The 26218-nt window shown below is 40.4% G+C and overlaps 2 protein-coding genes across 37 annotated transcripts in view; one reads left to right on the top strand and one right to left on the bottom strand.

Annotated features, from left to right (window-relative positions):
• madd (MAP-kinase activating death domain) overlaps positions 1-3798 on the top strand; it is a 57920-nt gene extending 54122 nt beyond the window's left edge. For all 35 annotated transcript variants that reach the window (XM_034871763.1, XM_034871880.1, XM_034871936.1 and 32 more), the window contains one exon: positions 854-3798. In XM_034871763.1, coding sequence (XP_034727654.1) covers positions 854-967 — 114 coding nt within the window. In that variant the 3' untranslated portion in view covers positions 968-3798. The remainder of the gene's footprint in view (positions 1-853) is intronic.
• Positions 3424-26218, bottom strand: bbox1 (butyrobetaine (gamma), 2-oxoglutarate dioxygenase (gamma-butyrobetaine hydroxylase) 1). 2 transcript variants are annotated; one of them, XM_034872109.1, is made up of 8 exons: positions 26004-26218; positions 23144-23611; positions 22430-22544; positions 9571-9769; positions 8619-8724; positions 8236-8432; positions 6971-7137; positions 3424-5463 (listed from the first exon to the last, which is right to left on the bottom strand). In XM_034872109.1, exons 2-8 carry the CDS (start codon positions 23546-23548, stop codon positions 5303-5305), a joined length of 1350 nt encoding a protein of 449 aa, XP_034728000.1. In that variant the 5' UTR covers positions 23549-23611; positions 26004-26218; the 3' UTR covers positions 3424-5302. The 2 variants fall into 2 exon arrangements, with proteins under 2 accessions (XP_034728000.1, XP_034728009.1); XM_034872118.1 differs by lacking the exon at positions 26004-26218 and having other exon boundaries at positions 3424-5100; positions 5176-5463; positions 23144-23548.

Raw genomic sequence — 26218 nt, 5'->3', positions numbered from 1 at the left:
TGCTATTTCTGAGTCTGTAGCTTTTGAGGTAGGGAGCTAAACTGCCTCTTTGCTCGTTTGAAAGCCATAATGTCTCTCTCTAATGGGTGGGCCAAATTCTCTGGGTGGGCCAAGCAGAGAAAGGGGAGGTAATTCAAGATCGGCCCATCTGAGCTTTCATTTTCTCAAAGGCAGAGCAGGATACTCAGGGCTCGGTTTACACCTATCACCATTTCTAGCCACTCGGGGACCATAGGCAGGCTGGGGGAACCCATATTAATGTTAAAAAATCGTATAAAGTGAAATTGTCATATCATGGGACCATTAACTTTCGGTGTGAACATCCCCAAACATACTTTAAAATAAAGTGGAGACATAACTTTGGTAAGGTGACTGCAGGGCCAAACTCTCAAACGGTGCTGTAATCCTTTAAAGGTCCCATGGCATGAACATTTGGATAGATAAACCACGGCCGTAACTGCCAGAAGCTCCTCACCGGATGCTGATTGGTTTGATCTGCTGCTGTTATCAGACCCAAATGGATTTTTTTGAGTGATAAAGACGATATCCTGTTGTGGGCACCAACTGGTTACATCACTAAGAAACTACAATGCACTGGTGAATCAGTAATTTTCATCAGTTGAGTTCATAAAATTAGGATTTTGGTGCAAACAACACCGCATGAAAGAAAGGGGTCCCGCAGAGTTTTTAAATACTCACCCTAACGCCAAAGCATGCGACATTCAATATCCCTACAGTATTAGGACTGAAGGGAGCCTCTGGTCTACCTTTGTTCCTTGTGTTATTTGTAACTACACTCAAATGTAACCTCACATCTTGTTATCCTCCTCATGGCTATTTTTTCCTTCTGCAGGCACATCAGATCTGTTACTCGGTCCTCTGCCTTTTCTCCTACATGGCGGCTGTGAAGGGAAAGGAGGCGGAAGGAAAACACAAGATTCTGTCACCGAGACCCCTTCCTAGCTAGTCTACCCCCCCCAAAGCCCCCCCCCCCCGGCCCCCCTTTCTTCACCCCCCATACTCGCAGTGCCTCTCTACTTGAAATGGCATCTACACTCTAAAACCACAGACTTCTGACAATCCCCAACTTTATTCTAAGCACATAATTCCTTTTCCCTCCTCTTGTATATACAAACCCAAGACCCTCTCCTGACTCTGTTGTGTAGACGTGTTTAGTCTGTGATGTCGTGTAAATACTTCGGACCCCTCCCCGCTGTCGTCCTGATGACCAAACCAACTCGCTAAATGTTTGCCTGCTCCTTAACTCGGGGGAAGTGACTCCCCCCCAAGCGTGAAAGTCCTCCGTTATTCCTAACCGGATTTACCGGTAGGAGATGTGAGGGATCGCCCCGAGGCCCAGAGTGCATGCAGGTCCCGTGCACAGCCTTGACATTCACTACAGAGTAGCTCCTCCCCCCCCACTCCTACCCGTCTCCATTTGACTGTGTGAGTTATTCCGTGATACGTGGTTACTGTAAACTTCCAGTCTGTCCAAGTTTAAACTGGTGAGACATCCAGAGACCTTCTTGTAGTGCAGGACGTCCCACACTGGAAATGCTACTGTGCCGCATGTAAACGCTTCTTAAAAGTGTTTGAAGCCCAAAATAATGTGAGTGTTCTCAGATGTGTGCTCTTGCCCTAGAATCTAATTACTGTTCTAGTTCTACTGTAAAATGTCTTGTCTGTGGTCTGCTGTTATAATTGCATGTTACTATGAGGATGAAAAATAAATATTATATATATATTTCTATATATAGTATTTATTTAATATATAAATATATTGACTGTACATTTCTCTGGAAAACAAAATGTTACAAATTGTTGATTTGCTAGATGTGCAATACTTAATAAGTAGTTAGCCATTGCCAGAGCCATGCTTTCTTGGGTTAACTGGCTTTCACAGGGTGAAGGATGTAGGAAAGACCTTTTTTTCTGAGGACTTCAGTTTGACTGTTTTAAAGTTTCTTTTAAAGGTAAATCGACTCTGGGTCACATACGGTAAAATAACGCCCGCTGTGTTACTCTGTACGGTGCAAACTTTGATTGTTTTGCACTCAGGCCACACCCCCAAATTAGTGATGTCACAGCAGGTGTTTTTAAAAAGCAACAGGCGGTGGAGATGCTGTAGTAAACGTCAGAGATGGTTTAGTACCTTTCAGTTGAGTTCAGCCTACAAGCCAGGGGATATGCGTCTTTGATAGTCTAAACTGCGTTCGATGCTGTGGTAACGTGGTTACGGTTATTTAAAAAAGAACAAAAAAAGAAAAGAAAAAATAGTATGTGCCCTTTCTGTGTGCCGAATAGAAATTTAAGAGGAAATCCAACTCACCTGGCTCCAACCGGGGTTACACCAGTGTGTAGTGTGACAGCAGGTGGTGCTGTTACATGGATGTTTTCATACTAATTACAAGTGGTGGTTGTTATTACTGTGTTTGTCTTTAAAACGGGTCACTCATCTTTAAAATGTCCATGTTAAACGATCACATTGAGACTGTAGTGACCTGTCTTGAGGTTTTCCCTCTTCTTCCCATTCTGACGACTTTGCGTGAATGCACCATACGCGGTATGTTTGGTTTGTCCATCAGCCCCCCAATTTTCAGCTACACGGTCACTTTTTCTGATGGCCCTTGCTCGTTAAAAATAGTGACCTGTCTGAATTTTGTCATCTCATTGGCCTTTCTCTTACCAGTTCTAAAGGCTGAATGACAGCAGAAGGGTCAAGAGAAGCAGAAGAATGGAAAGTCACAGTTTCTAACACTGAAAAATAATATAAAAAGAAAATACTTGTAGAAAATGTGATGACTTCCATCCAACCCTGCCACCTGCCGTCACATGCTGCAACTAAACATTATTTTATTCATCAATAAATTATTTGGTCAATAATTGTCATAAAATAGACAAAATGCTCATTTCCCAAAATGTAAGTTTACCTATTAAAACTTGGGTCAGACCAACAGTGCAAAATCCAAAGTTATTTAACTGTCATAGGAAACCACGTGCATTTTAATGTTTAAAAAATACTTCAAGAAATAGCTTTTGGTCCCATGGTGCAACACCGCCACTGTTTGGTCTGGTTTGGGCCTGAACACCACAAGCAGCCAAGGAAAAAAAAGACCTGTTTTTAAATCACAGACCGGGTTTTGTGCCAAAAGTACCAAAATCTCCAAACTGACCAGCAGTGGTTTTCCGTCCTGTGATTGATCCTTTAGACGTTTTAAAGCCTAACAGCTTCCAGAGGAGATTAAGTCTTAATGTTGTTTCTGTTCCGTATTAGTAAAGAACTCTGGTCCCAATGCTGACCCGTACTTTTACAGTGAGTGAGTGGGTGTGTGTTTGTGTGTGTGTGTCCATGTGGTGAACAGTTTCTCCAGATCAGCAATATATGGGTACAGCTATATCACTGGAAGATGTTTTTTTTTATTCTGACATGCTTGTATTTTTAGTGATTTACTGTGCAAAGAGAAATGATCAGTAGGATATTCAGAAGAGGCTGTTTCATTAATGAATATATTATACATAAATAATATATAAATAAAACGGAACTCGATCTGAAGGATCTCCAACACTGGTTTGAGACTGGGGCACAGCTCTTCATGCCTACGTTTAAAAAAAGACTTCTTTTTTTTAAACTGGAGAATTACAACTCATCTCTGTCATTGTGCTAGTCGGCTGCTGTAATGAGAGGGCATAAATGAATAGAGATGCCAGGAGTTAGTATTCCAGCATTTAAAAAAAAAAAAAGAAAATGTATAGAATATGTACAGCTTTGGCAATATAATAAAAGTTATCGCAAATAAAGTTCAGCCTAGTTCATTGTCCTTTTATGAAAGAAAAATTACAAACTTGTTCTACAAAATGCAAGTTTAATAGTTTGAGTCCAGATTGAACGCTAGCACAACCATTAAACTGTCCAGACCGGAGGTTGCTTTTCAGTGCTGAGTGAGGGAAATGAGGTTGATTAAAGTTAAGTTTTAAGCATCCAGAGGATAAACCAATCATACTCGTCACTGGTCAGCATGTCTGTGCACGCCTGACCAGACCGACTGGAAAATTACATCCACGTTCTCTTTTATTAGGTTACATACAAATGAAACGAAGGGTTTTCTATGAAGAAATATTTCTTTCAGTAACAGCAGTGAGTGAGCAAGAATACAGACTAAATCCATCCCCAACTGGCCGTATTGAAACATGAGCCCATTGTGCCCTTTAATAACCTCATGAACACAGTTTATGCTTAGTTGAAGGATCAGGTTACATGTATTACAAAACCTCTTGTATCCCTTAACCATGGTAGTGGGGATCTTTCATGCTTAGATACCTTTGTCTGAAACTTCTGGGGATGAAAAAAAAGTGCTGCTCATCCTGTATATGGCACATTAAGGCATTAGCATAAGTTTCAAAAGTATCTTTACTGTTGTCTGAAAATCTTTTTTAGCTAAGTTAACAGGCTGGTATTCAGCTAGACGGCACACTGTATCTCAAAAACTCAGCAGATAGAACCCCCACTTGTCTGTTTGGCCAGATGCCACAAGGGTTAAGCAGACAGTGCACGTGTCTTTGTAATTTGGTTGAACTGACCTTTTTAAATTTAAAGTTCTGCAGTACATTACAGCTACTGTACTTAAGGCAACTTTACAGGAAGAAGGAAAGTTAAGGACACCACATCCTTTGTTTTGGCACAGGATTGAACCGGAGAGGTAGTGTTGCAGGCGCTAAGAATATAACCTTCACACAGACCTAAAGGCTCTGTGTAAAATCACCTCCACGTTCTCTACTCCCTATATACAGTGTACAGTGTGGTGAGCAAGACGTTAAAATGTCATGAAAAACAGAAGTCCGTGATTATAGTGTGTTACATTGATAATTGAGGATTTTCTCTGGCAGCCAGGTTGCTAAATATTTAACCAGAGAACTGGGCATGAAGAATTGTCTTAAAAATACAAATGTAAGCTTATAAAACGTACTGGCCAGTAGTTCCCATGACTGAATCCAAAACACCTTAAACATATGCCAGCAAGGTGTTTTTCATAATCTTGGCATTGAAGTATTGCACTACGTTACATGTTTAGAAAGTGGCTTTCATCATTTAAATGTAACTGACTTAGAGAAGCATCCTCACTCCTTTTGTGTCATTCTTCAAATTTCATTTAAGATTTGATGCTTGGCGACTCCCGCGTCAGAGATTTAGCTCTTGACTTATTGTCAGATACTTCAATGTCTTTGCACTTTTCCCTCTACGTTTTAAGAGCAACATTGAGCTCAACTGGCTGATTAAAGCCACTCGTTCGTCTCTTATCGGAGCTTAAACGTTCCCGTGGACCGAGGCGCGGAGTATCCGGAGGCGAGACATGACTTCATCCCAGTCCAGGTAGGCGCCCTCGAGGTGTCGCATCCTGTCGGGCCGACTGATGTAGTCCTTTCGCCCGTGCAGCAGACGCCAGTTATCAAAGGTCACTATGTCGCCTGAAACACAACACCACCAAAACATCAGTTACGAAGGCATGAGGTAATTATCATTCTATCCTTATTTCAGTAAGGAATGGAATGCTTCTTGGTCTTGGAAGCAACAATCAGTTACAACTGCAGGTAGGGAAGTAGTTCATCTGGACGTGCTAATGTTAAACACACGGTTTAATCAGTTTCTTACACTTTAGCTCATGGTTTTTAAAAGGTTCCCAGAGCCTTTTTGCGCACCACTTCACCCTGTGGACAAACTGCTACATTACTTATTTCTGATTGGACCGTCCAGGTAATAACTCTGTGCTGGCATTCTGAACTCTGGTTAATTCGGGAAACATCCTCCGAGCTAGAACCGACCATCATATTATGTATATATAGATTTTTTAAATATTTTTTTTAATTCCAGAGCTCCCCGCTCCGCGTGCACAAGCTCCACCAAAACAAGTTCCTTCCCCAGGTTATTTTGGAGAGAGCACCGCCCAAGACGATTGGGACTGGTTTAATAAAACGCCGATAAACCCGAGCACGGTTTCCTCCTACGCCAGAAGGTAGCGCGGACTACCCAGACCCTCCTCCGCAGCGCTGTGGAGGAAGGTCTGGTCAACGCGAGACTAGGAGGTTAGAGAGTGGTCGTTTCACCGCGTCTCTCTCCTCTCCATGACCGCGGCCTTTTCCACTCCACCCTTGAGTGGGGCTATTTAAAAACAGGTTTAACACTTTGACGTGGTTAGACGACTCCTACAAACAGGTGTGTTTGAAGCATGCTGAACCCTTTAACCCTCATGTTGTCCTCGGGTCAAACTGACCCGTTTTCCTTTATCAATGTTCTTTTTAGCTTCCCAAAATAACATGACTGATTGAACGCTGTTTGGCAAGTACAAATCTCTACTTTCATTAATTTTGGGGTGTCTTATTCAGTTTTATAGCCTTTTGAGAAAAAATCGAGGTGGTTTTGAAATAGTGTTGAGTAAAAGTTGACATATTCCAGTCTATGATTATCCTTCGACATACTTTCATTTAATTTTAGTCTAAATAATTCTAAATTTCTGCTTTTCTACGGCAAACATTAGGTATAATTTGCTTTAAATAAGGTTTATTGACCCTAAATTCCTGAAATAACTGTAAAAGTAAAGTTAATGAGTTAGAGTTGAAAACATCAAAAAATTAAGAAAACGTAAGAAAAAGTTAAAAACGTCGATTAAAAGCCTCAACAAAAGTGCCCCCCCCCCCCATGAGGTCATTTGATTTGGTCTATAGTGGCCGTGACGATGACACAGATGTTGTAGACCACTGGATCACGTTCTGTTGACTACAAGCGTGAGTTTACTGCAGAGTGGATCCTTGTCTCTCAGAGGACATGTTTTCATGTCCTTTATTATTTAATTTTTCATCCCCTGAATAATAATCCTAATCAAAGCCTCAGATGTCTGTAACTGTGATTAGGAAGCTTTGCAGATACTGTACATTCCCCTGTGCTAGTTATGTTCTGTCAGAGTCTACAGAGGCTGACCTGGCATCATTCTGTAGGTGACCACGTTCTCTGGTCGGTCCATCATGTCCACGTAGGCCTTCAGCGCCCTGTAGAAGGGCTGGACCTGATGCACGGGGAGGTCCAGCACCGAATCTCTGGTAGCGTTGTTGAAGTTTATCCTCTCGACTCGGCCGTCGGCAGCAACGCTGCTCGCAGGAGGCAGAAGGACAGAAAAGTTCAATAAAACAAAGATGACTCGGGACTTTAAGAAGTGAAAGTATTAGTTGATCAACTAAACGTGAGTCTGGCGTTGCCGGGCCTTCCTCCACAGAGCAGGGCTCTGACCGAGGGGGTGAGAGCCTGAGAGCACACTTATATCAACACAAAGTACTTATACATTTGCTAACTGCAGTACTAGTTGTATTTTACATGTGGAGGAATAAATCATTACAATACAATCTTGAGCGCGTCCCGGTGTGTTTAGTCCCTCGCGGCAACAGAAGGAAACGGACATCGGGCCCAAAGACGGACATGTGGCTGAATTTTCAGCAGCACTGGAGCAATAGACTAGCAAAACATTAACTAGCAATCATTTTCACAATTGATTAAATATTTAAGTCACATATTTAGCAAACATGCCAAATTTGCTTGTAGGGCTTTAACTAATGATAATATTTTATTATTGAATAATAAATAATCTGATATTTGGTGTGGAACATTTCATCACATTTGCTGCTTTCTTTCACAATTGCTCATGAAATATTTTTGGGATATTTGACTGTTTGGACAAAACAAGCATTCTTCAAGCAGCAAGACGTCTCTTTGGGCTCTGGGATATTTGGCAGGAATGTTCCATATTTTCTGACATTTTATAGACTCAAACAAGAAAAGAAACAATCACTTGGTCCCAGTAATTTATCCCAGAAATGGATTTGAAGGCCATATTAATTAAACGTTTTCACCTGATCTTCTCAGGTATTTTACATGGCTGAATGTATGTGGACAGATGAGCATCAGACCCAAATGTGATTGTGACGACAATATTATTGTGCTGCTGTAACACACTGCTCTCTTTAAAAGTGCTTTGTAAATACACTGGACTTGAACAATCTTCTGCTCCGCGTGGTTTTGGAGACCATTTGAAGTACATCTGGACATAATACTTCTGAACAGCAGATGGCAGTGTTCCATTTCAAATGCCACACACAAAGTCTTAAAAGAAATGTGTGAGGTGTGGATCTGCTTTGTATAGATAAAAAAAACAACCGAAAAAACCAATGACCTGAAAGCCCATCTCCACTTACTCGATGATGCATTTCTTGGACTGCAGCATGAAGTCGCAGTAGTCCGTTCCCGTGTCTGTGAAGTCCACGAGGAGCGAGCTGAGTGTCCTGAAGGCTTCTGGGTCTTCACGCCGCAGCTGCTCGGCCATGTGGAAGCCGTCCACCACCTCGCTCTCCCCTCCTACCTCGGCCTGGTTGATGCAGTGCAGAAACTGCACCTACAACAGCCCAACACACACGCCGCACAAATGCTTGTTTTTCTTTCTTTCTTTTTTTTTTTTACAACTAATGATATAAAATCCAAATGCCAGCGTCAAAACAAACATAAAAGCAGCGCATAAATACACAAGTGACACCATATGTGTTTAGTGCAGTTTAATCCTCTAAATTCTGATTTGACTCACTCCTGGTGCGAAGTGCAGTGCAGGGTAGTCTGAATGGAGACTGAGCCTTCCTGAAGTGTAGGCTACATTGTTCGCCATGTATTTGTCCTGGACCTGCCATGTGTGCCTGAAGACAAAGAGAACATTTATTAATAACCTCTACGTTAATTATGTCACTTTGGCTTTAGAAGATAAGATATTAGGACGTGTGGAGAAAAGGATGAGATGACAGGAACTTTGCTGGGATCCCTGAAGGGAACGTGGGCAGCTTCCCAGGAATGCTTAGACTGTAGTCTTCTTCATTGAGATGCCGAAGTCGAGCACTAACGAGCTAAAGTTATCTTCTATGTTCTGTTTGCATGCCCGACTCGTAAAACGGTCTAGTTTCTGTGATGGCAGGCCTTCAGCTTTAGTCTGCAGTGTCTTTACTTCCAGCAGCATGAGCTCATCCGCTGGCAGGGGAAAAGCTTCCCGCTCCAAACCTCTGTTCTGACTGAGTGCACCAGGTAATTCCTCTAGCTTAAAAAAGCTGGAATGCTCTTAGGTCGTTTTCCCCGTCTCTTTCCCCAAGTAATCAGCTCCGCAGTAAGTCAAAGTGATGAACTCCGGTGTGATGAAAGGGCCAACAGACACTCTCTAAGCTTCTCCATGGAAACAAAATGAATCAAAGCCACAGATAATTGACTGTGGACACGTTTTCCTAAACATTAATGTTGTAAAGTGAGAATCTGAGAACTTCTTTCATCAAAGATATCGAGCTGTTTTCCCCCTGCTTCCCTGGAAAAGACATGTAAACACAAGTTTTTTTTGTGTGTAATTGTGACTAATGACACATCCTGGGCTCGGCTCCAACTTAAAATATGATCAGTGGAAAATTCAGCAGTTCAGGATTTAGTGAGGAGTCAGATTATTAAACAGTGGCTTGGCAGGGGATGACAAGAGAAAAAAAGGGTTGAACGTCACAGAGTCTTACCCATAGAATGTCAGCCTGAGATAACCAATCCGCTCAGCTAGTCTGGCCACTTGGCCTTGCTCTCCCGGAGCGCCCTTCAGGTAGACGATGCCAACACGTCGCAGGGCCAGGAGCCAGGCCAGCGCGGCCTTATCGTCATGGAGGACTTCCTGGTAGTCGGCCGTGGGAATGCGCAGTTTGGAGTCCCAATAATGACGCTCTGAATTGAGAAAGAGGATATGGAAGAAATGTCACTTAATCATAGTGGGGATTTACGTAAATACAGTCGACTTTTTCTGTTTTTTGTTTGTCTGAAAAGAAATAAGCCATGTGTCTGCAATGCACTGACGTTAAGCTATTCCACAGAACAGTCTGTCTTTGTCCTGGCCTGTAGCTGCTCTGTTAGACAAACAAACAGTGCACAACAAGAACAGAACTGATCTGTATCATAGCAACTATCAGATATCACATTCTCTTTTTTCTGTTTAGGTTAGGTTTTTTGCATGGACATGAATAGTAGCCACATTCAGAAGTCACAGATATAAGTTGGAATGCATAGAGATACTTAATGTTTTCACTTAAGACACCTGCCTCAACTTCATCCCATCGTTTGGTTCAACTTTAGACAAAAAAAAGACCAGAACAATCCTGGTAAGCGACAGTATAGAGCATGCCTGTTCCCTTATACTTCCGTCAACACACATCCCTACGTTTAGGACATATTCTTTTACCGAGATGGCGGAAAGAAAGTTGAATAATGTCCCAAAGCGCTGTCTGGTGTGCTACGGGCAAAGAAAATCAAGTAAATATTTCCAGTATATTGAACAAACACATTATCAATGTGTAGTTGCATATTTTTTTGCCAGGCTTGAAAATGGAACTAAATATTGAAAGAAAAACATAAGTGGCTAGCAGTGTGACAGTGTGTGTAACTTTATTTTTGGTCTCCTGTGTCTTTCATTTAAAAAGAACGTTGCAGATTGCCACTGCGTGCAATAGTCAACGCACTTCCAAGATGAATAGCCCGCTGAGAAAAATATGCCTGTCTCCATTAGACAGACAGACAGAAGTGGAAAAATCCTCCCACTGCTCTCCACCCAGCTGGCTCCACTCCTTTTTCCATGCAGCCTCTCTCCAGTGACTTGCGCAGAAACAGCTGCTAACTCCATTTGCGGGAGGGGATGGCGAGGTTAGCTGAGGAGATTGTGTACCTGTCTGTCTGATGTTTGTGTCTCATCCTCGTGTCTCTTTTCAGTACCCGCCAACCTTCAAAACAGCTTTCCAAATGGCTGCATCACAAACACATTACAAGGCTAAAGTCAGCAGGAGACAGACACACAGCAAGGCAAGCTCACTGAACCTTTATGCATAATTTATCATCCTCAAGTGTCTAAAAAAACCCACTAGAAAACAATGTGACTGTTTGGCTCCGAAGGCCATAAAGGTGTACTGTTGCAACCGACTGTTGATGAGGAATTTAAGGGCCTTGTTGATGCAGGGAAGCACAAAAGCATGAGATGAAACATCAGTCAGAAACTCAGTGATCATTGGGACTCACGGACTGCCCTCCAAGCTGTTGTCACAAAGGATCAGCTTTTGGCTGCACAGTTCAAAGGGTCAGGAACTCCCCCGCTTGTTAAAACTTGTCAAGAGGACGGAGGGAAACAAAGGCCGAGAATCCAAAAGTGGGGCAAAGGTCAAGCCGGGGTGTTACAATCGCTCTTGTGAAACTGGACCTGGATGTGTCGTACAGTCCCGGCGGTGTTTGGACTCCGCTTTTCAGGGTGTCACCCGTGACCAAGAGGCTACGGCGCTGGACGCGGTGTGCCATTACATCAGCTGTGCAGTCCTGGCTGCAGTTCAGCACGCTCCTCATCTGGAACAGGGCCGGGTCAAACAAAAACACTTTGCATGGATATCTGCCTTCTAATCATTTAAAAAAAAAAAAAACTGGAAAGGCTGATCACAAATCTTATATTAGATGTGAAAGACCAGAAGGAAGTTTTTTTTAAGTCTCTTGTCGGCTCACACTGGCACCAGATCAAAGAACAAATAAGGGCTTTGTCACTATGCTGTATATACAAATCTGGTCGTATTCAGTCAGAGCCGGTCAAAAACAGAGCTTCAGTGGTGGAAAAGTACATCATTTATTGAAGTAATGTACTTACAACATATTTCCTGTACTTGTACCCCAACATATTTAAGAAGGAAATCCTCTTCTCCACTACACATTATGCAACAGCTCCAGTTACTGGTTACTTTTCACATTCAAATTTGAATTTAAAACATATGATCCATCTACTGCATACATCCTGTATGCATTGCATCCTTGGTGTTTGGCTCGTAAGTAATTTGGTCATGCTTTGTTAAAGATGCATCATAATGGGTTACATGAGATTTAATTTAGTTTTGTCTGCTTTTTGTATGTCTTATATTCTAATACTTAGAAGACTTATTTATTAGTGCATTAGTAGTATTGATCCAGAGATCTAATGTATGCTAAAACAAAATCAGAAAGGGGCCTTTCGGATATTTACTTTTGACATTTAACTGATTTTGTTTTGATTTGATTCATTTAGCACATAAAGAACAAAACAACGGTGTTACAAATATGACAAAATCAATTTAAAAAAAATTGTGTAATTGATCATTAGGGGTAAAAATGATGCGAACAAATAGAAGTTTTGTTTAATGATCCGTGAACAAATTGACCACGTTGAAGATCATTGGTTTAATAAATGTTAAGAATGCCGAATGAGTGAAACAGAGGTTACTGTGTGTTAATGTTTGGATTTAAGGAGCCAATGATTCGGACCGCTTGCTTTTGCAAACCAAAAATCTGTTGCAGCAAAGTTTGGTGAGTGCTAGCCCAGGAAATATTGCAATAGCTTATGAAAGGATAAATCTTAGGACTAATATTTCTGTGTTTATAGTAGCTTTATAATCACAGCTCTAATAGTGTTTTTTTTTTTAAACAAACAAGCTCTAAAAACACAAAAAAAACACTGTACAGTACCCGCTCAGCAGGACAGACGGACACAGTTAGAGACTGGCTGGTGAACATAGTGGAGCATTCAGCAGCTTAAGGGACACACACGTCCTTCAGGAGTAGACCAACTCATTAAGTTATTAGCTGTTATTATATACCAAGTGGCCAGAAACACAGCTCTTAATGAATGATAATGTTGCTAAATTCTCAAAACTGTATTTTAACGTTGTGTTCACAGCTTGTTTATACTGCTTGTTACAGCAGGTTTAAGTACATTTGCTCATTTGTGTAAGTAACACTGTGGATTTCACAGGAAGGGCTGTACGGGTGTCTGCTTGAAGGGATCCATCTGACAGTCTGACAAGATAGTATATGGGCATAATCCCCTCTCCCAATCCCCCCTTGGTCCTGGTCTGCTACAGTGGCTTTTCCAGACGAGAAAACCTGAAGCCCCGGTGGCTGTCAGGCATCTCATGGCAGTTTGGCTCTGCCCCCACTGTGCTCTATTTAAGCTCAGAGAGCTGCGTCGCTCTCCTCTGCAGCTGTGAGAGCCTTCAAAGCTCTGTTTCAGTCACTGCAGTTATCCAGAGAGCTTTTGTTTTGACTCGGATACGTTTTTATCGCAGAGCTCGGATCAGCTCCCTTCAATGGGCCGTGTGCGGAATGCACAGTGAAAGGCTCAAAGCCAGTTGGGCAGAAACAACCTTTTTTTTTAAAAGAAAGAATGGGTTTTATAAATTAGATTCAAGCTGCTGTTTATACTTGAAGCACATTTTAGAGATTGTATGGAAATAAAATAGGATAAGATTGCCTTATTTCAGCTGCAATCTGATCCATAAATATGTCATTCTTGGATACTTATTTAATTTTAGTGATGTTGTAGTATCAATAAAGTGGTGGAATGGAAGTACTTTACTTTATAACAGAGTGAAGTAGATGTTCTTTACTCAAGTGTTTCCATTTGATGCCATTTTATGTATGCACTTCATTACAATTAAGTTAGAAATATCTGTATTTCTTTGACAGCTGCAGTCACTAGTTACTTAACAAATTGAGATTTCATACACAAAACATACTATGATCCTATTAAATATGATGCATTTTTACAGACTAAACTACCTAACAACAGCTACATGAGGCATAAATATATAACTTAGTGCCTTGGCCAACTATGACAGTAAAATGCCACTTTTTTCCACGAATGCATCAGTAATAATAATCCATTATTATAATCTTTAGTAGAACACCCACAGAGAGCCATTGTTATGCATTGTAAGTAGTTTAACTTTTGTTATTCAAAAAAACATTTTACATATAATATACAGTACATTTTTACAAGTGACAGCGTGGATGCCAGCCGAACGTAGCCAACATTTGAGTTTGGGAAGTTCGGTCTAGAAATTGACATTGTGGAGCAACTATGCTCGAACCAGAGTTGTTTGGACCAATTAAATTGTCAGGGCGGGCTTTAAAATATGATGGACAGATGATCAACAGTAACGTAATCAACCACGTCACCAAAGAGCGCTTGGGTTGAATTTATTTACAACAAAGACTGCTGGCGCTGGAGAAATGAGATGTGTAGATTACGCCATTATTGAAAATATCAACAGCGCATTCATTTTAAAAGAGGAACAGAGAACTGCAATCAAGGCATTTGTTGATCGGAAGTATGTTGTTACCGTCCTTCCTACGGTTTCCAACAACAGTTCAACATAAAAGTTTAGCTGAAACACGTCCTATAATCACAGCCCAGAGAGCAGTATCAGACTCATGTTCTGACTACAATCTGAGTACGACGGCGTCGGGCTACTTAAGTGACATTTTTAACACACAAATTTTACCAGAAACATATTCTTATATTGCAAGTATCGTTACTTTTACTGAAGAGTTTTATATACTTCCCCTCACCACTGAATAAAGCAACTTTTGACTTCCCCATTAATGACAGCAGGTACTAAATCATTATCACTGTTTCAAGTGTAAGTGGATATAGATTATTTAAGCAGGGTTCTTCACCCCCAATGCAGCTTGTTCACAGCTGCAAGTACTAAATCTGCTTAATGAGTAATGATTAGTGTTCTTGAGAAGGCATAGCACCCATTACATTACCATAGTAGCAACATGTTGTGCATTCATTAGTGTTAATTTTACGAAATTAGCCTGCCAAACTTAAGAGCAACTAAATTACTTTAAAGACGGTGTGGCAATATACTTGGTAAACTGTTAACTTGATAAGAAGAACATATGTTTTGTCATAGCAGGCATAACGTTTCAACATAATCCTGTTTCCACCAGACATTTGAAAAATACAAAATAAACAGTGTTCCAAGTTATATTCCAGTCAACAATTAGCATGTGTGTTGTGTATGCACAATGTCTGTTTGTGTGTGACGTATAAGTCAACGGTGCTGCAGGAAACTCATTCCACCCTCCACTTACTCAACAAACACACCTTTATCTGTGGAACATACCTGGATGACAGAGCAGCCAACCTCTGCACTCCCAGTTTGGAGGAGACAGAGTGAGCAGTGTTTTTCTCACTGAGAAAAGCGGATTTAACCCAAATATAGTTGATCCGTAAAGGAATTACAGGAATACACTGTGAAAGATAAACTGTGTGATTGAAAAATTGTGAAATTTGTTGAAATGTAGCCAGATTTCTCTTGAAAAAAGATTTCTGATATGTGGAAGCTTTGGCTAACCACCATTACTGATGACATATAGTCTATCATAGCACACAATGACAAAAGCTAATTTTGACAAATGGACAACCCTCTTAGTTTACAGGTTAGATTCCTCAAATTCCTTGCTGGTTGATAACGCACCATATGTACACATGTATGTAAGCCCGTGTTTGGAAAGATGGTTCTGCTGAAGGTGTAAATGGTGTGTGAAATGACTGTCAGGTTCGGGAAACCAGTTTTTCCATGGATGGACCTCCGTAGCTATGTTTCCAGGAGCTTTCTCTGTCAACTGACGAATGATGACATAGAAGGCTAAATTCAGACCAGATGGCAAAGGGGAAGCACCAGCCAGACAGGGAGATGACAAATGAGCTGCTTCTTGGTTGAGTTATAGAATCAGTCAGTGGAATTAATAAGAAAAGTCCAAACTCAACTGAGTCTGTTTAGTCGTTTACAGTAACTGTCCAATCTAAACAGCATACAATAATTGATGTATATTGAAGGATATAAGAGCAATAAAAATAAATAAATCTAAATTGTCACAAGCGAGACTTCAAACTACAAAGAGAATTGGTCAAACTTGATTTTGTTACACACGGCTCTCATGAATTGGAATATTTGTTAGAGAAAATTTTTACTATTGAAAATAGTAAAAAAAAAAAGGAAAGAAAAAAAAAGTCTTTAAACCGACTAAAAGCCAGGTGAAAAATGGGTTCCATGGATATTTAAAGATAATGCTATTGTCAGCTCCCCTTTGGTTCTTGGGCAGGCTCCTCTAAAAAGCTGAATATACTTCAAAAACAATGCAAACACATAAAGAGGGTGTGCAAACTGTTCTGTTTACACGACATTGGGAGTCGGCATAGGCTGATGTGTTGACATGTGCAAACTGCTTGTGGTCACACATTTTCGTCTGAACATAGACAACCACAAAGAGTGGGCAGATATGTGGTAATTATAATTTCCTTTTAAGACTTGTGAGCAAAAGAGATAAAAGCTGCAGCACAAAATATTTTCATTTCATGTCAATGAAATTCAAAACAATCAAAAGGCTTTCTCAAAAGTACTACTTGTGTGTATATATTTTGTGTAAAATCTGTACAAAAACAAGCCACTAGAGTAAAGCCTACATTTGGCTGCGACTTGAAACTAGGGATGTCTTCTTGGCAGGTCAGAGGAAGACAGCTGTTAGAGTCAGAGAAATCTCATCGCACCTTTAGTGACATCATTGTTTTTAGTCAATCTCACTCTTGAGAAATGTACGATAAATCTTACATCTGTCCCTCGCACTCCTTTCCCTAGATTTATACTTACAGTCCTTGCATCATATTTTGAAACTGTTGGACTAAACTACACTGTATGATACCACAGACGCCTGTGTCCATGGTCAGAATGAACTTTGTAGAATAAAAGCAAATCTATTATTATTGAATCTTTTAATATTGTATTGTTAACGTTTTACAGAGGGCTTCATATACTAGCAGCAGTATGTAAGTGTTAAGGCATCAAATACAAGGAAACTAAATTAAGAACAAAATCCCAATTTTAACTAAGTGTGAGACGGAATAAGAAGAATAAAATCAACTTTTTTTTTCAAATGGAGCTTATGTTCTGCTACTAAAATATGAAATGAGCAATCTAATGCAAGGAACACGAGGAACAAAAACAATCTGCAAATGATTATAGTAAACAGGCGGAAATGTTTAAGCTCTTTTGTCATTCAACCATTGTTGCTTGCTGCGTGGACCTTAAAAACTTCAAATGCAGAGCAGAAAGAAATGTCAGGCCCGAAAGTCCAGGCAGTGGTACTGACTCCCATTAGTACAACTTTATGTAGTTACTCTGAGTGATGACAGCAAATGACTCAATGTGTCACAGAAAAGACATGCCATTATGCCTTCTCAATAAGAGAAATGGTGTAAAGTAGAGCTGCAGAGATTAATCTATTAGTTGTCAACTATTTTGATAATCGATTAGTCGGTTTGAGTTTAAGACAAAAGTACAGTTCTTTGATTCCAGCTTGTTAAATGTGAATGTGATCTAGCTTCTTCTCTCCTCCTCTGACAGCAAACTAAATATGTTCGAGTTGAGGACAAAACAAGACATTTGAGGACGTCATCTTGGGCGTTAGGGAAACACTGATTGTTACTTGCAGCCCTACTGTAAAGCCAAGACGATAAACTCCTTTTACAAACTACCAACGTATGCTGGTGGAAAAGTATGTGAGAAAAGGCTGTGAGCTGTGTGTCTGAGCATATTTTTTTTATTATTTAACCTGTTTCACACCCCTCTTTTAAATACTAGTGACATGAAATTAGTCATGATTCCCGCCCTGACTAAATAAACATGACAGGAGCAAAATGGGACGCTCGAGAAGATGACATGGTTTAAATATTAAAAGCATCTGGCAGGTGTTAGAGTCAATCACTGACAGATTTATCAGTAAAGGAAGAGTCGTTGGCATTGCAGATAAGGTTGTGAGTGACATACGCTTTTGGTGTTCCCGATTCCATTCAGCATCATCACTCTCCTCCAAATGACATGAAAGGTTCAAAGTGCGCATGCCAGCCAGAAAACAGCATGTGTGATTTCCAAAGGTCGAATGAATGAGATGAGATGCAATGTTTGTGTTGAAGATTACAGAAATTAAGGCGTTTGGTAAAGACAAATACATATGACAGCACGGTTGTCACATAGCTGTATAATAGCTAGTTCAATATTTAACTAAAGATGCCACCTGCTGAGTGGCCCATTAAGAAGTTTGTCCAAGGAAATAAACGAGACAGTCTACAGCCTGCCACAATAAGGCACATTCAATGGTAGTAGGAGCTGGACATTTCTGAGCGAAAGACATTGACAGCCCTTGAGCCATGCCACTGCCTTGGCAACAAAAATCCATGCACTGGAATAAAAACTAAAAAATAGTGTCCAAACAGTAACAATGGTATATTGGGATATTATAGATTGAGTGAGGAAATATCCGTAGGAACTCCTTAGTCTAGGACAGCAGCCAGTTTGAGGTTAAATTCCTGGTTACACATACCTACAGACTCAGGGATTTGTTCGTTCCCAAGGACGGAAACACTGACAACAGTGAGCTTGTGTTCGGTAAGAACATGCAGATCTGTACTTGACCCTCACTCTAAATCAGTTTTCCATATGGCAGAGGCAGAAAGAGGGTCTGAATGAGACTCTCAGTTATACAGACGTCAGCCTTTCAGAAGGTCCACTGCTTTACACGGTTTTGCATGCAAACGTACTGTTCTTTAGTTCAGTTATGACTACAGGAGAGTACATGTGCAAGGACAATAAACTAGAGATGCCGACAAATCCCATGTGCATCCAATACGCTACAGTAGACATTTTAAAATAAAGGCCTACCTGAAGAACTAAGTCATTTCAAAGTAAAATCTATCTGAGATTGATTTAACACATTCTCGTTGATCCCTATATTTGGGACTGTATAATACAAGATTAAAACGTTTTCATTACAATATAATACTGGTACTAGTTCCATGTTTCACTCCGATAATAGCTGCTGCTGAACCACATGAGGGGTTTGAGTTGCACAACTCCATAGAAACCGTGAAAGCAAAAGAAAAAAAACATGACTTCGGACATAAAAGCAGGAGGTATAGTAAAGGCTGAATAATATTCCCAGAGCTCCAATTTTCCTATTGACCTCACAGTGTCCCGTGTGTGCTTAACTTTCACTGTTAAGAACCCTTTAACGGGCATACTTGGGCCAGTAAAATCTAGGTGCACTGCATGAAAAAGGAAACAGAAATTCAAACTGTGGACTACGCTTCAGTGAGTTAACATCATGGAGAAGTAAGGAGTGAGAATAGGAGCCGAAATCCTCGGAGGTGAAAGCTGTTCATCATCCATCTTGTGAGAATGTAGACCTTCCTGGTATTTTTTGGTGCAAGGAATTTCATGCTGACACTCAGGAGGAAATAATTAAAGAGAGAGAGAATGTGTGTGTGTGTGTGTGTGTGTGTGTGTGTGTGTGTGTGTGTGTGTGTGTGTGTGTGTGTGTGTGTGTGTGTGTGTGTGTGTGTGTGTGTGTGTGTGCGCGCGCACACTTCATCTTGAATTGTGTTTTGGTGCAGGAGCGCTCCTGGCTCTGAGCTAAGGAAAAAAAAAAAATCTACCCTACATAATGACTAGGCGCTGTCTGTCTGTAAATTGTTATGGGTGGATCTGTTTACACACAACATGAATGGAAGAGTTCTATAGCACCCACTCACACACACACACACACACATAGCCTTAATCAGCCTGGAACAGAGCAGGAGCCACTCAACCCTGTGGGTCCTTCAGGACCATGTGTATGTGTACACAAACCCGACTACAGTCCATCCCCCGCTCCACTGAAATGTTGCTACCTTGTTCCACAGCTGAACTTTCTCCTCTTCTGTCTGGCGGACTATAAAATTATTGGGCTATTGTAAATGTACTGTAAAATGGGTTCTCTTTCCACTCTTATGTTACTGAGAAGAAGAAATGAAAGGCATCTTTTTTCCCCAGGAAAAGGTTGGAGAGAAAGTCCATTTTCATTATAATAGAACACACACACACACACACACACACACACACACACACGCACACACACACGCTCACGCTCCTTAATTACATAACAGATGTTAACAAGCATTTATTCAAAACCACTCAATTTCTGCTATTGCTACATGCCATGTGTTTACTATTACATCTAAATTCAAAATAAAGTTCTCTTTTAAGTTGTCCTTTTCTCAAATTAAGCGTTAAACACACATAATTTAGACAACTTTGATGTGGTTCAGTTCAAGTAAGGCTTAATATTGTCAGCAAAATCTACTTGAATATGGCAGTATTTGTAAAACTAAACCAGAACAAAATCACAAACTAGACTTTTCGTCATTTTACACTAATGTTAGGCTTAAATATTTTTCAGTTGACTACCCTTGACATACTATTTTATAATACAACAATAAGAATTGAAAAGCCAAGAATTAGATATCAACACATACTAAAGCAGAAACTCTTATAGCACTTCTATTTTTTTATTGACTTTAAAATTAGAAGTCACACAGGGACATACTCAGTTTCACAACAAACTTTCCTATGTAGTGACACTGCAAGGAAAATATGAATATGAGCGCTGCTTTTATATTGCAATATATTACAGTGAATGTGTTACTCTATTGATGTTTGTGTTAAGGAGTAAACATTGATAACCCTGACTATTTAATCATATTTCTGTATTAAAAAAATAAAGCGTTAAATCTGTCAGGTTGTTGGGAATAGAAATGGGCTGCTTGGATTCAACATGGATTTGTTTGGACTTCTGCGAACTATGACGTTCATAATGGCATGTGGTCACAGTAGTGAGTAAGTAATATACAGTATATCCCCCGTGGCGAGCCTCATCGGGCCAGCTCGTTTACTATTCATACAAGCAGGTAACACTCGCTGCTTGCCAAGCAGACAAATGGCTGTTCTCAGATAACGCTTTGAAAATGCAGGAATTCATGACAGTGTTTGTTCATCCTGATAATTCTAAGACAGCTGTGTTGTGATTTATGGCTTTAAATTTTTTTTAAATCATCTTTTTGATCAGGGTAATCAATTAGAAAGTATTAATTAGTTTCAGACCAGTGCAATCCAATCAGAACATACCGTCTTTGTCAGCAGTTTAAATGTATTGCGTGTATTTTTGTATCTTGTTCAACACTACCAACTTCACGGTAAATTAATTTGGGGGGAGATGAGCACATTGTAGTTTTCAAGTACATCACAAATTGAATGAAGGTTCTACATAAAAGGCCCCGGATACACACGCACTCAGGAACCAATTTATTAAAGGGATACTTCACTGATCAGCATTAAGCTTTGCATCAGAAGAAACCTGGTAGTATTTTAGAATGCTTCCCTCCCTCATGTCCCCCTAAAACTAAATTTCTCAGTATTTTGGGTCTGAAAAAAGTCTCTGATGATGCAAAAATTGTCATTTAGAGTCATCGGAGGCAATTTTGCCCAGAGACCATGGTCTACTATAGACTATTACTATGTGGTCTAGTGTGGTCTAGACCTCCTCTATCAGTAAAGTGTCTCGAGATAACTCTTGTTATGAATTGATACTATAAATAAAATTGAATTGAACAGCCAGCTAGTTCCATGTTTTCAACCCGCCCATAGGGTGTGGGACTGTTACTAGCCGATGTGACTCGAGTGTCAGCCACCTTGAAGCTAAGCTAATAACAGGCTCTCTCTTTTCAGCAGCTAACTTTTAAAACAATTACGTGCATTCAAACTAACATTGGTACAGATTGGAGAACATGCAAGAAACTTTATTACAGACGGAATACTCAACACACTACGTGCTCCGCCTGCTACGTAGACCAGCACCTCAGCCTGCGGTGCTGGATGACGCTAGCTGGGTCACATCAAAAGCAGTGTACGTGAAAGAGGAAAAGCGGGACGAGGCCAGGAGTTGGAGCTAAGTGGAAAGCTAACACTAGCCAGCCACTAGGGCTGTAAGATTATGGCCAAAATGACAATCACGATTATTTTAATCAAAATCTTTATCAAAATCTTTCTCACGATTATTGGTTGATTTTAACCAAAACTAACTACTTCTGTGTTCTTTGCCGTGGCGGCCGCGATAGAGTTACCCGCGGAAACACTGGTACAACATACAGCTGTGTTAATAAAAAAATAAAACTGTAGACAAATGTCAGAAGTGTGGACCGGCGCCTGCTGTGTGGCCGGGCGCGTAGAGTAAGACGAGTGAGAGTAGAGGAGAGATCCAAACACAGGCACAACACATTAAACATATCCATATAAACAGCATTGCAGCGGATGTGAGGACATTAGCACCGGGTGTGTCCTAGAAGAGCTAACACCTAACAGACGCTACTAGCACTGACTAGCACTGGTCACTGTTGTTGTCTGAAAAACAACAGATGGGACATTATGTTGCGTTTACTGGTAAACTGGTAAACCTTGAGACCGACGTATAACCAACTGCTATTTGTTGAGTTTTCCTGCCGTTACTCTGTCCTCTGTGACTGTCTATATCTAGAAACTAAGCTGCACGCGGTGCAGGGAACTACTTTGACGGGCTCATGAGCAGACAGGGGTTTGCAACAGACAGCAATTACATGACATTCTAAAATACAGACTCTTACTGTGAAATGAAAAATATAAAAGCTAGACTTACTGTTGAGGAACAGCTCTTCTTGCATTGCTTGTCTGGCAGCAGCAGAGAAGCAGCGTTTCTTCAGCCACTCTGCGTCGAACACACTGGTGTGCAGGTCGGGCCACACAATGGACACCTGTGGAGAGACAGAAAGCTTATTGGTCCTAATTGGCCAAAGTGTTTTAGATCTTCTTCTTTTTTCTTTACATTTTCACCTCTTAATGTTTTACTTCCTAAGCCATCAACTTATTTGTTTTGAGATCAAGATGTTACAGTGAAGTTGACCTTTGTCCTTTTGGATATAAAATGTCATCACTTTTTCCTGTTAGACATGCTATTAATCATGGGGAAGACATTCTTGAGTTAGGCGAAAAATGTGTGAACCTTTGAACCCAAAATCTAATGAGTTCATGCTTGAGTCCAAGTGGACATTTGTTTCAAATTTGAAGAAATTCCCTCCATATTCACAAGAATGTGACGTTGACCCAAAAACACAAAGTCTGAGGTCCAAACTGGTTTTAAATATTAATTACAATAAACCATATTATCAAACTTTAACATTAATATAAATGAATAATGAAAGCTAATGCAACCAAAATATCCATTATTACCATCCAGTGGAACAATAAACTGTGTGGAGGCTATTACACAGACAGTTTGGGTCATTTAATCATATACTTTGCTCTTAATATAGACTATAATACTGAGTGTGTAAAGATAAAGGCAGCAGCCTACCTTGTAATCATTGGTGACCTCCACAACGTTGACTCCTGTGTGGATATCAAGCTCAGACATCAACAGTTTCCGGGCCTGAGCAGACTCCAGGGTACACAGTGGACACTGGCAGTTGTCTCTCAGCCAGGTGAATGGGTACAGACTTTGGCCTCCATCCTCCCACTCCACCTCCATCATCCTCTCTTCATCCAGAGCCCTGACATGCCTCACTGAGTGGTGAACCAGAGGGAGGGAGGCAGACCCTAGTGTGTGCTGCCCACAAAGCTGCATTGAAGTCAGACAAGAGGGTAGTGGACCTGCAGCCGGCCCCGGTCTACGACAAGCCCTCAACGCCTGACAGGCCCTAGCAGCTGTACTTCTCTGCAGGGCAGGCAGGGCGAGAAGTGCAAATGTATTCATCCACATTTCTGAATGGTTCCCTCCAGGCAACAAGGCTATGTTTCCAGATCAGAAATGGTCACCAACTCTCTGGAGTTTATATGAGAAAGGGAATCAATACAATGAAACCAATGGCTTAGTAAGAAACCAAATTGATCAAATTACCAACATTAGGTGAATAAATTGTTTTAATGTCATGATCAAAACAAATATATAATGAGCCAATGTGAGAAAGGTAAAATAATTCTACAAAAAGCATCAACAACAACAATGTTGTTGTGACTTAAGTTAATGGGAATGATCACCCAGAGAAGGGGGCCTTCAATTAAAAACAAACTGTAGCCTTGTGCTAGGTGTTTGGTGACTTGTCTTGTGTCTGTCTGTGTGTGTGTCTGTTTATGTGTTTGTTTGTGTGTGTCTGGTTCTGTGTGTGTTTTTTTGCCTCCCTCCCTCCCTTCTTCACTCTGTTTTTACCTCTTTTTTGTTTTTGCCTCCGTCTCAGTGTAATATTTGTAATTGGTTGTTCCTTAAATATTTAAGAATAAATTTAAAAAATTTGATCAAGAAAAATACTACAAGTCTTGAGTTTATCTCTGCAGAAAACTAAAGAAATACTGGTCAAAGGTGCATATAGTCTCATTGCCCAAAATCTGTCATTTATGAGATACTCCAATTTCTGGTTCATGTCAGTTGTTTCCCTGTGACTAGTCTAGATCGACGACAATTCGTTTACCGCGGGAAGATGCACCGGATGTCCCTCATTTTCGGCGGATGTCATTTTCCGCCTTGTTTTTGCTGGCATTCAAAACTCCAGTCAATTTATGAAGACTGTGGTTACGTCTGCAGGTAAATCCAGACAACTATCTGTCCAATCTGAGTTTTCTATTGCACGGCTAAAACAAACTTTGAGCGTACACATGTTCCGCTAAAACAAGTTTCCTTCCCAAGATGTTTTTGCAAAGGCATTGTTATTGTGTCCGGTGCTTAGCACCACCCAAGACGATTGCAATTGGTTTGAAGAAATACAGTAGACAGAAGGGTTACAGTAACTGACACAGTAGAGCAGCAAAGACTCTTAACGATTTTTTCGCAGGGTTTAGGGTTTAAGCAGTTACATGAGTTGCACCAATAAGAGACATCCCTGGGACTGTGGGATTGTTCAGGATTGTGTGTAATGAAGTACTTATCCAAGATATTGAGAATAAAAGACAGTTATCTCAAAAAAAGGTTGGTGCCCCATGAACAATTTGCATCTATATGGGCAAAATCACAGTCATGTCGTAGCTGGTTTTAAGTCGACGGTTACGATTTTATCACTTATACTCCAATTGTCAATGGAGAGATTGTACTACATTCTTACTTCCGGAACCGGGTCTGGGCGGGACTGTTGAGGTCTATGTTGTGTGCACTAGCCAGACCCTCCTCTGAAGGTCTGGCAATGCGAGACTACCCTATGACAGACACATTAGTAGCCTCAAAATGATGTTAACTAAAACTAGGGCTGCGTCTGACAATTATGTTTTTAGTAAATTAATCAGCCGATAATGTCTTTGATTAAATGATCGTTTGGTCAATCAAAACATTTACAAAATCAGAAAATTTTAAACTTCCTCAAGCCCAAAATTGATGTCATCAAATTTTTTGTTTTATTCTGACCTACAGTCAAAACCCCAAAGATTTTTAATTTACTATTATACTATTATATTAAGACAAGAAAAGTAGCAAATTGTGTCATTTAAAAAAGTTGCCAAACTATCAAGTATATAAATCATTGCAGCTTTCATGAATTCCAGCTTATTAATTCGTTATGTTGTTTATTTGATTCAGTCGGTTGTGACAATCTGTTTGTATTGCTCTTCTTAGAACAAGGCTTTTGTGTAACTTAACCTTTTAAACCCAATTCATGATCTATATTCCTCTTTATTTAAGTGTGGGTCATTCTGCTTGCTTACTGTAACGTGTTTGCATATGTTAAGAGTAAATTTGGCAGCCTCCACTAACTGATGTCTCAAAATAAAACGTTAGGTTCTGGTTTCGAGTGGCTGAGAGTTTTATTACTACGCGAATTAAGGTTAACGTAAATGTCGTATCGACTAAACAAACCAGAATAGTTCATGCTACCATTACTTATACAACCAGGTGAGGACAGCTTAACAGATAAGTACATTTGTATCTTTAGTTTGTCTCTCTAAAAGCCATAAAAACAAGAAGAGAATAGCAGGAAAAGATATTTCGCTTTGAAGAAGTGCCTAAGCTTGTTGTTAGCTAGTTAACGTATACGCAAACACATCCGGGCTCTTCATTTATAACCTTAAATCCCTTGCACACGTTGTTTTTGTCTCAAACCGGTACTGTTTCAAAAGAGAGGCTAACATTCCTCCACTGCCGGGTGTCTTTACCGGTTTGCTTTTAAGTTTATGTATTAAAGTACAGTAATAACTAGCCAAAGTGTTGCCAGTAACAGACGTTAACGTTACGTTACCTGCAATATTTTGTCTAGGGTTCCTCTTCCCCACGAGCACCGTCAACAGCGTGTCAATGTGTGAGAGCGAAAGTGGGTGAAAGGTTGATGGGGAGGTTGTACGGGATGACATAACCACTGTACAGTAAGTGAACTTTGCTCTACTTTTCATTCCCAACAGAAAATGGAATCCTGAGCCAACACGGATGTGTTTAATAAACAATATTGATAAAGTA

The sequence above is a fragment of the Etheostoma cragini genome, chromosome 1 (genome assembly GCF_013103735.1).
Source record: "Etheostoma cragini isolate CJK2018 chromosome 1, CSU_Ecrag_1.0, whole genome shotgun sequence".
In the NCBI taxonomy this organism is placed as follows: domain Eukaryota; kingdom Metazoa; phylum Chordata; class Actinopteri; order Perciformes; family Percidae; genus Etheostoma; species Etheostoma cragini.
This window is presented reverse-complemented; position numbering and strand designations above follow the sequence as displayed.

Coding starts and splice junctions, on each gene's coding strand:
- bbox1 (XM_034872109.1), bottom strand. CDS start 23,548: ATGTGGATGAATACATTTGCACTTCTCGCCCTGCCTGCCCTGCAGAGA. Junction 22,545..23,143: donor AGGTCACCAATGATTACAAG/GTAGGCTGCTGC, acceptor GTCTCTCCACAG/GTGTCCATTGTGTGGCCCGA. Junction 9,770..22,429: donor AGAAGAGCTGTTCCTCAACA/GTAAGTCTAGCT, acceptor TTCTCAATTCAG/AGCGTCATTATTGGGACTCC.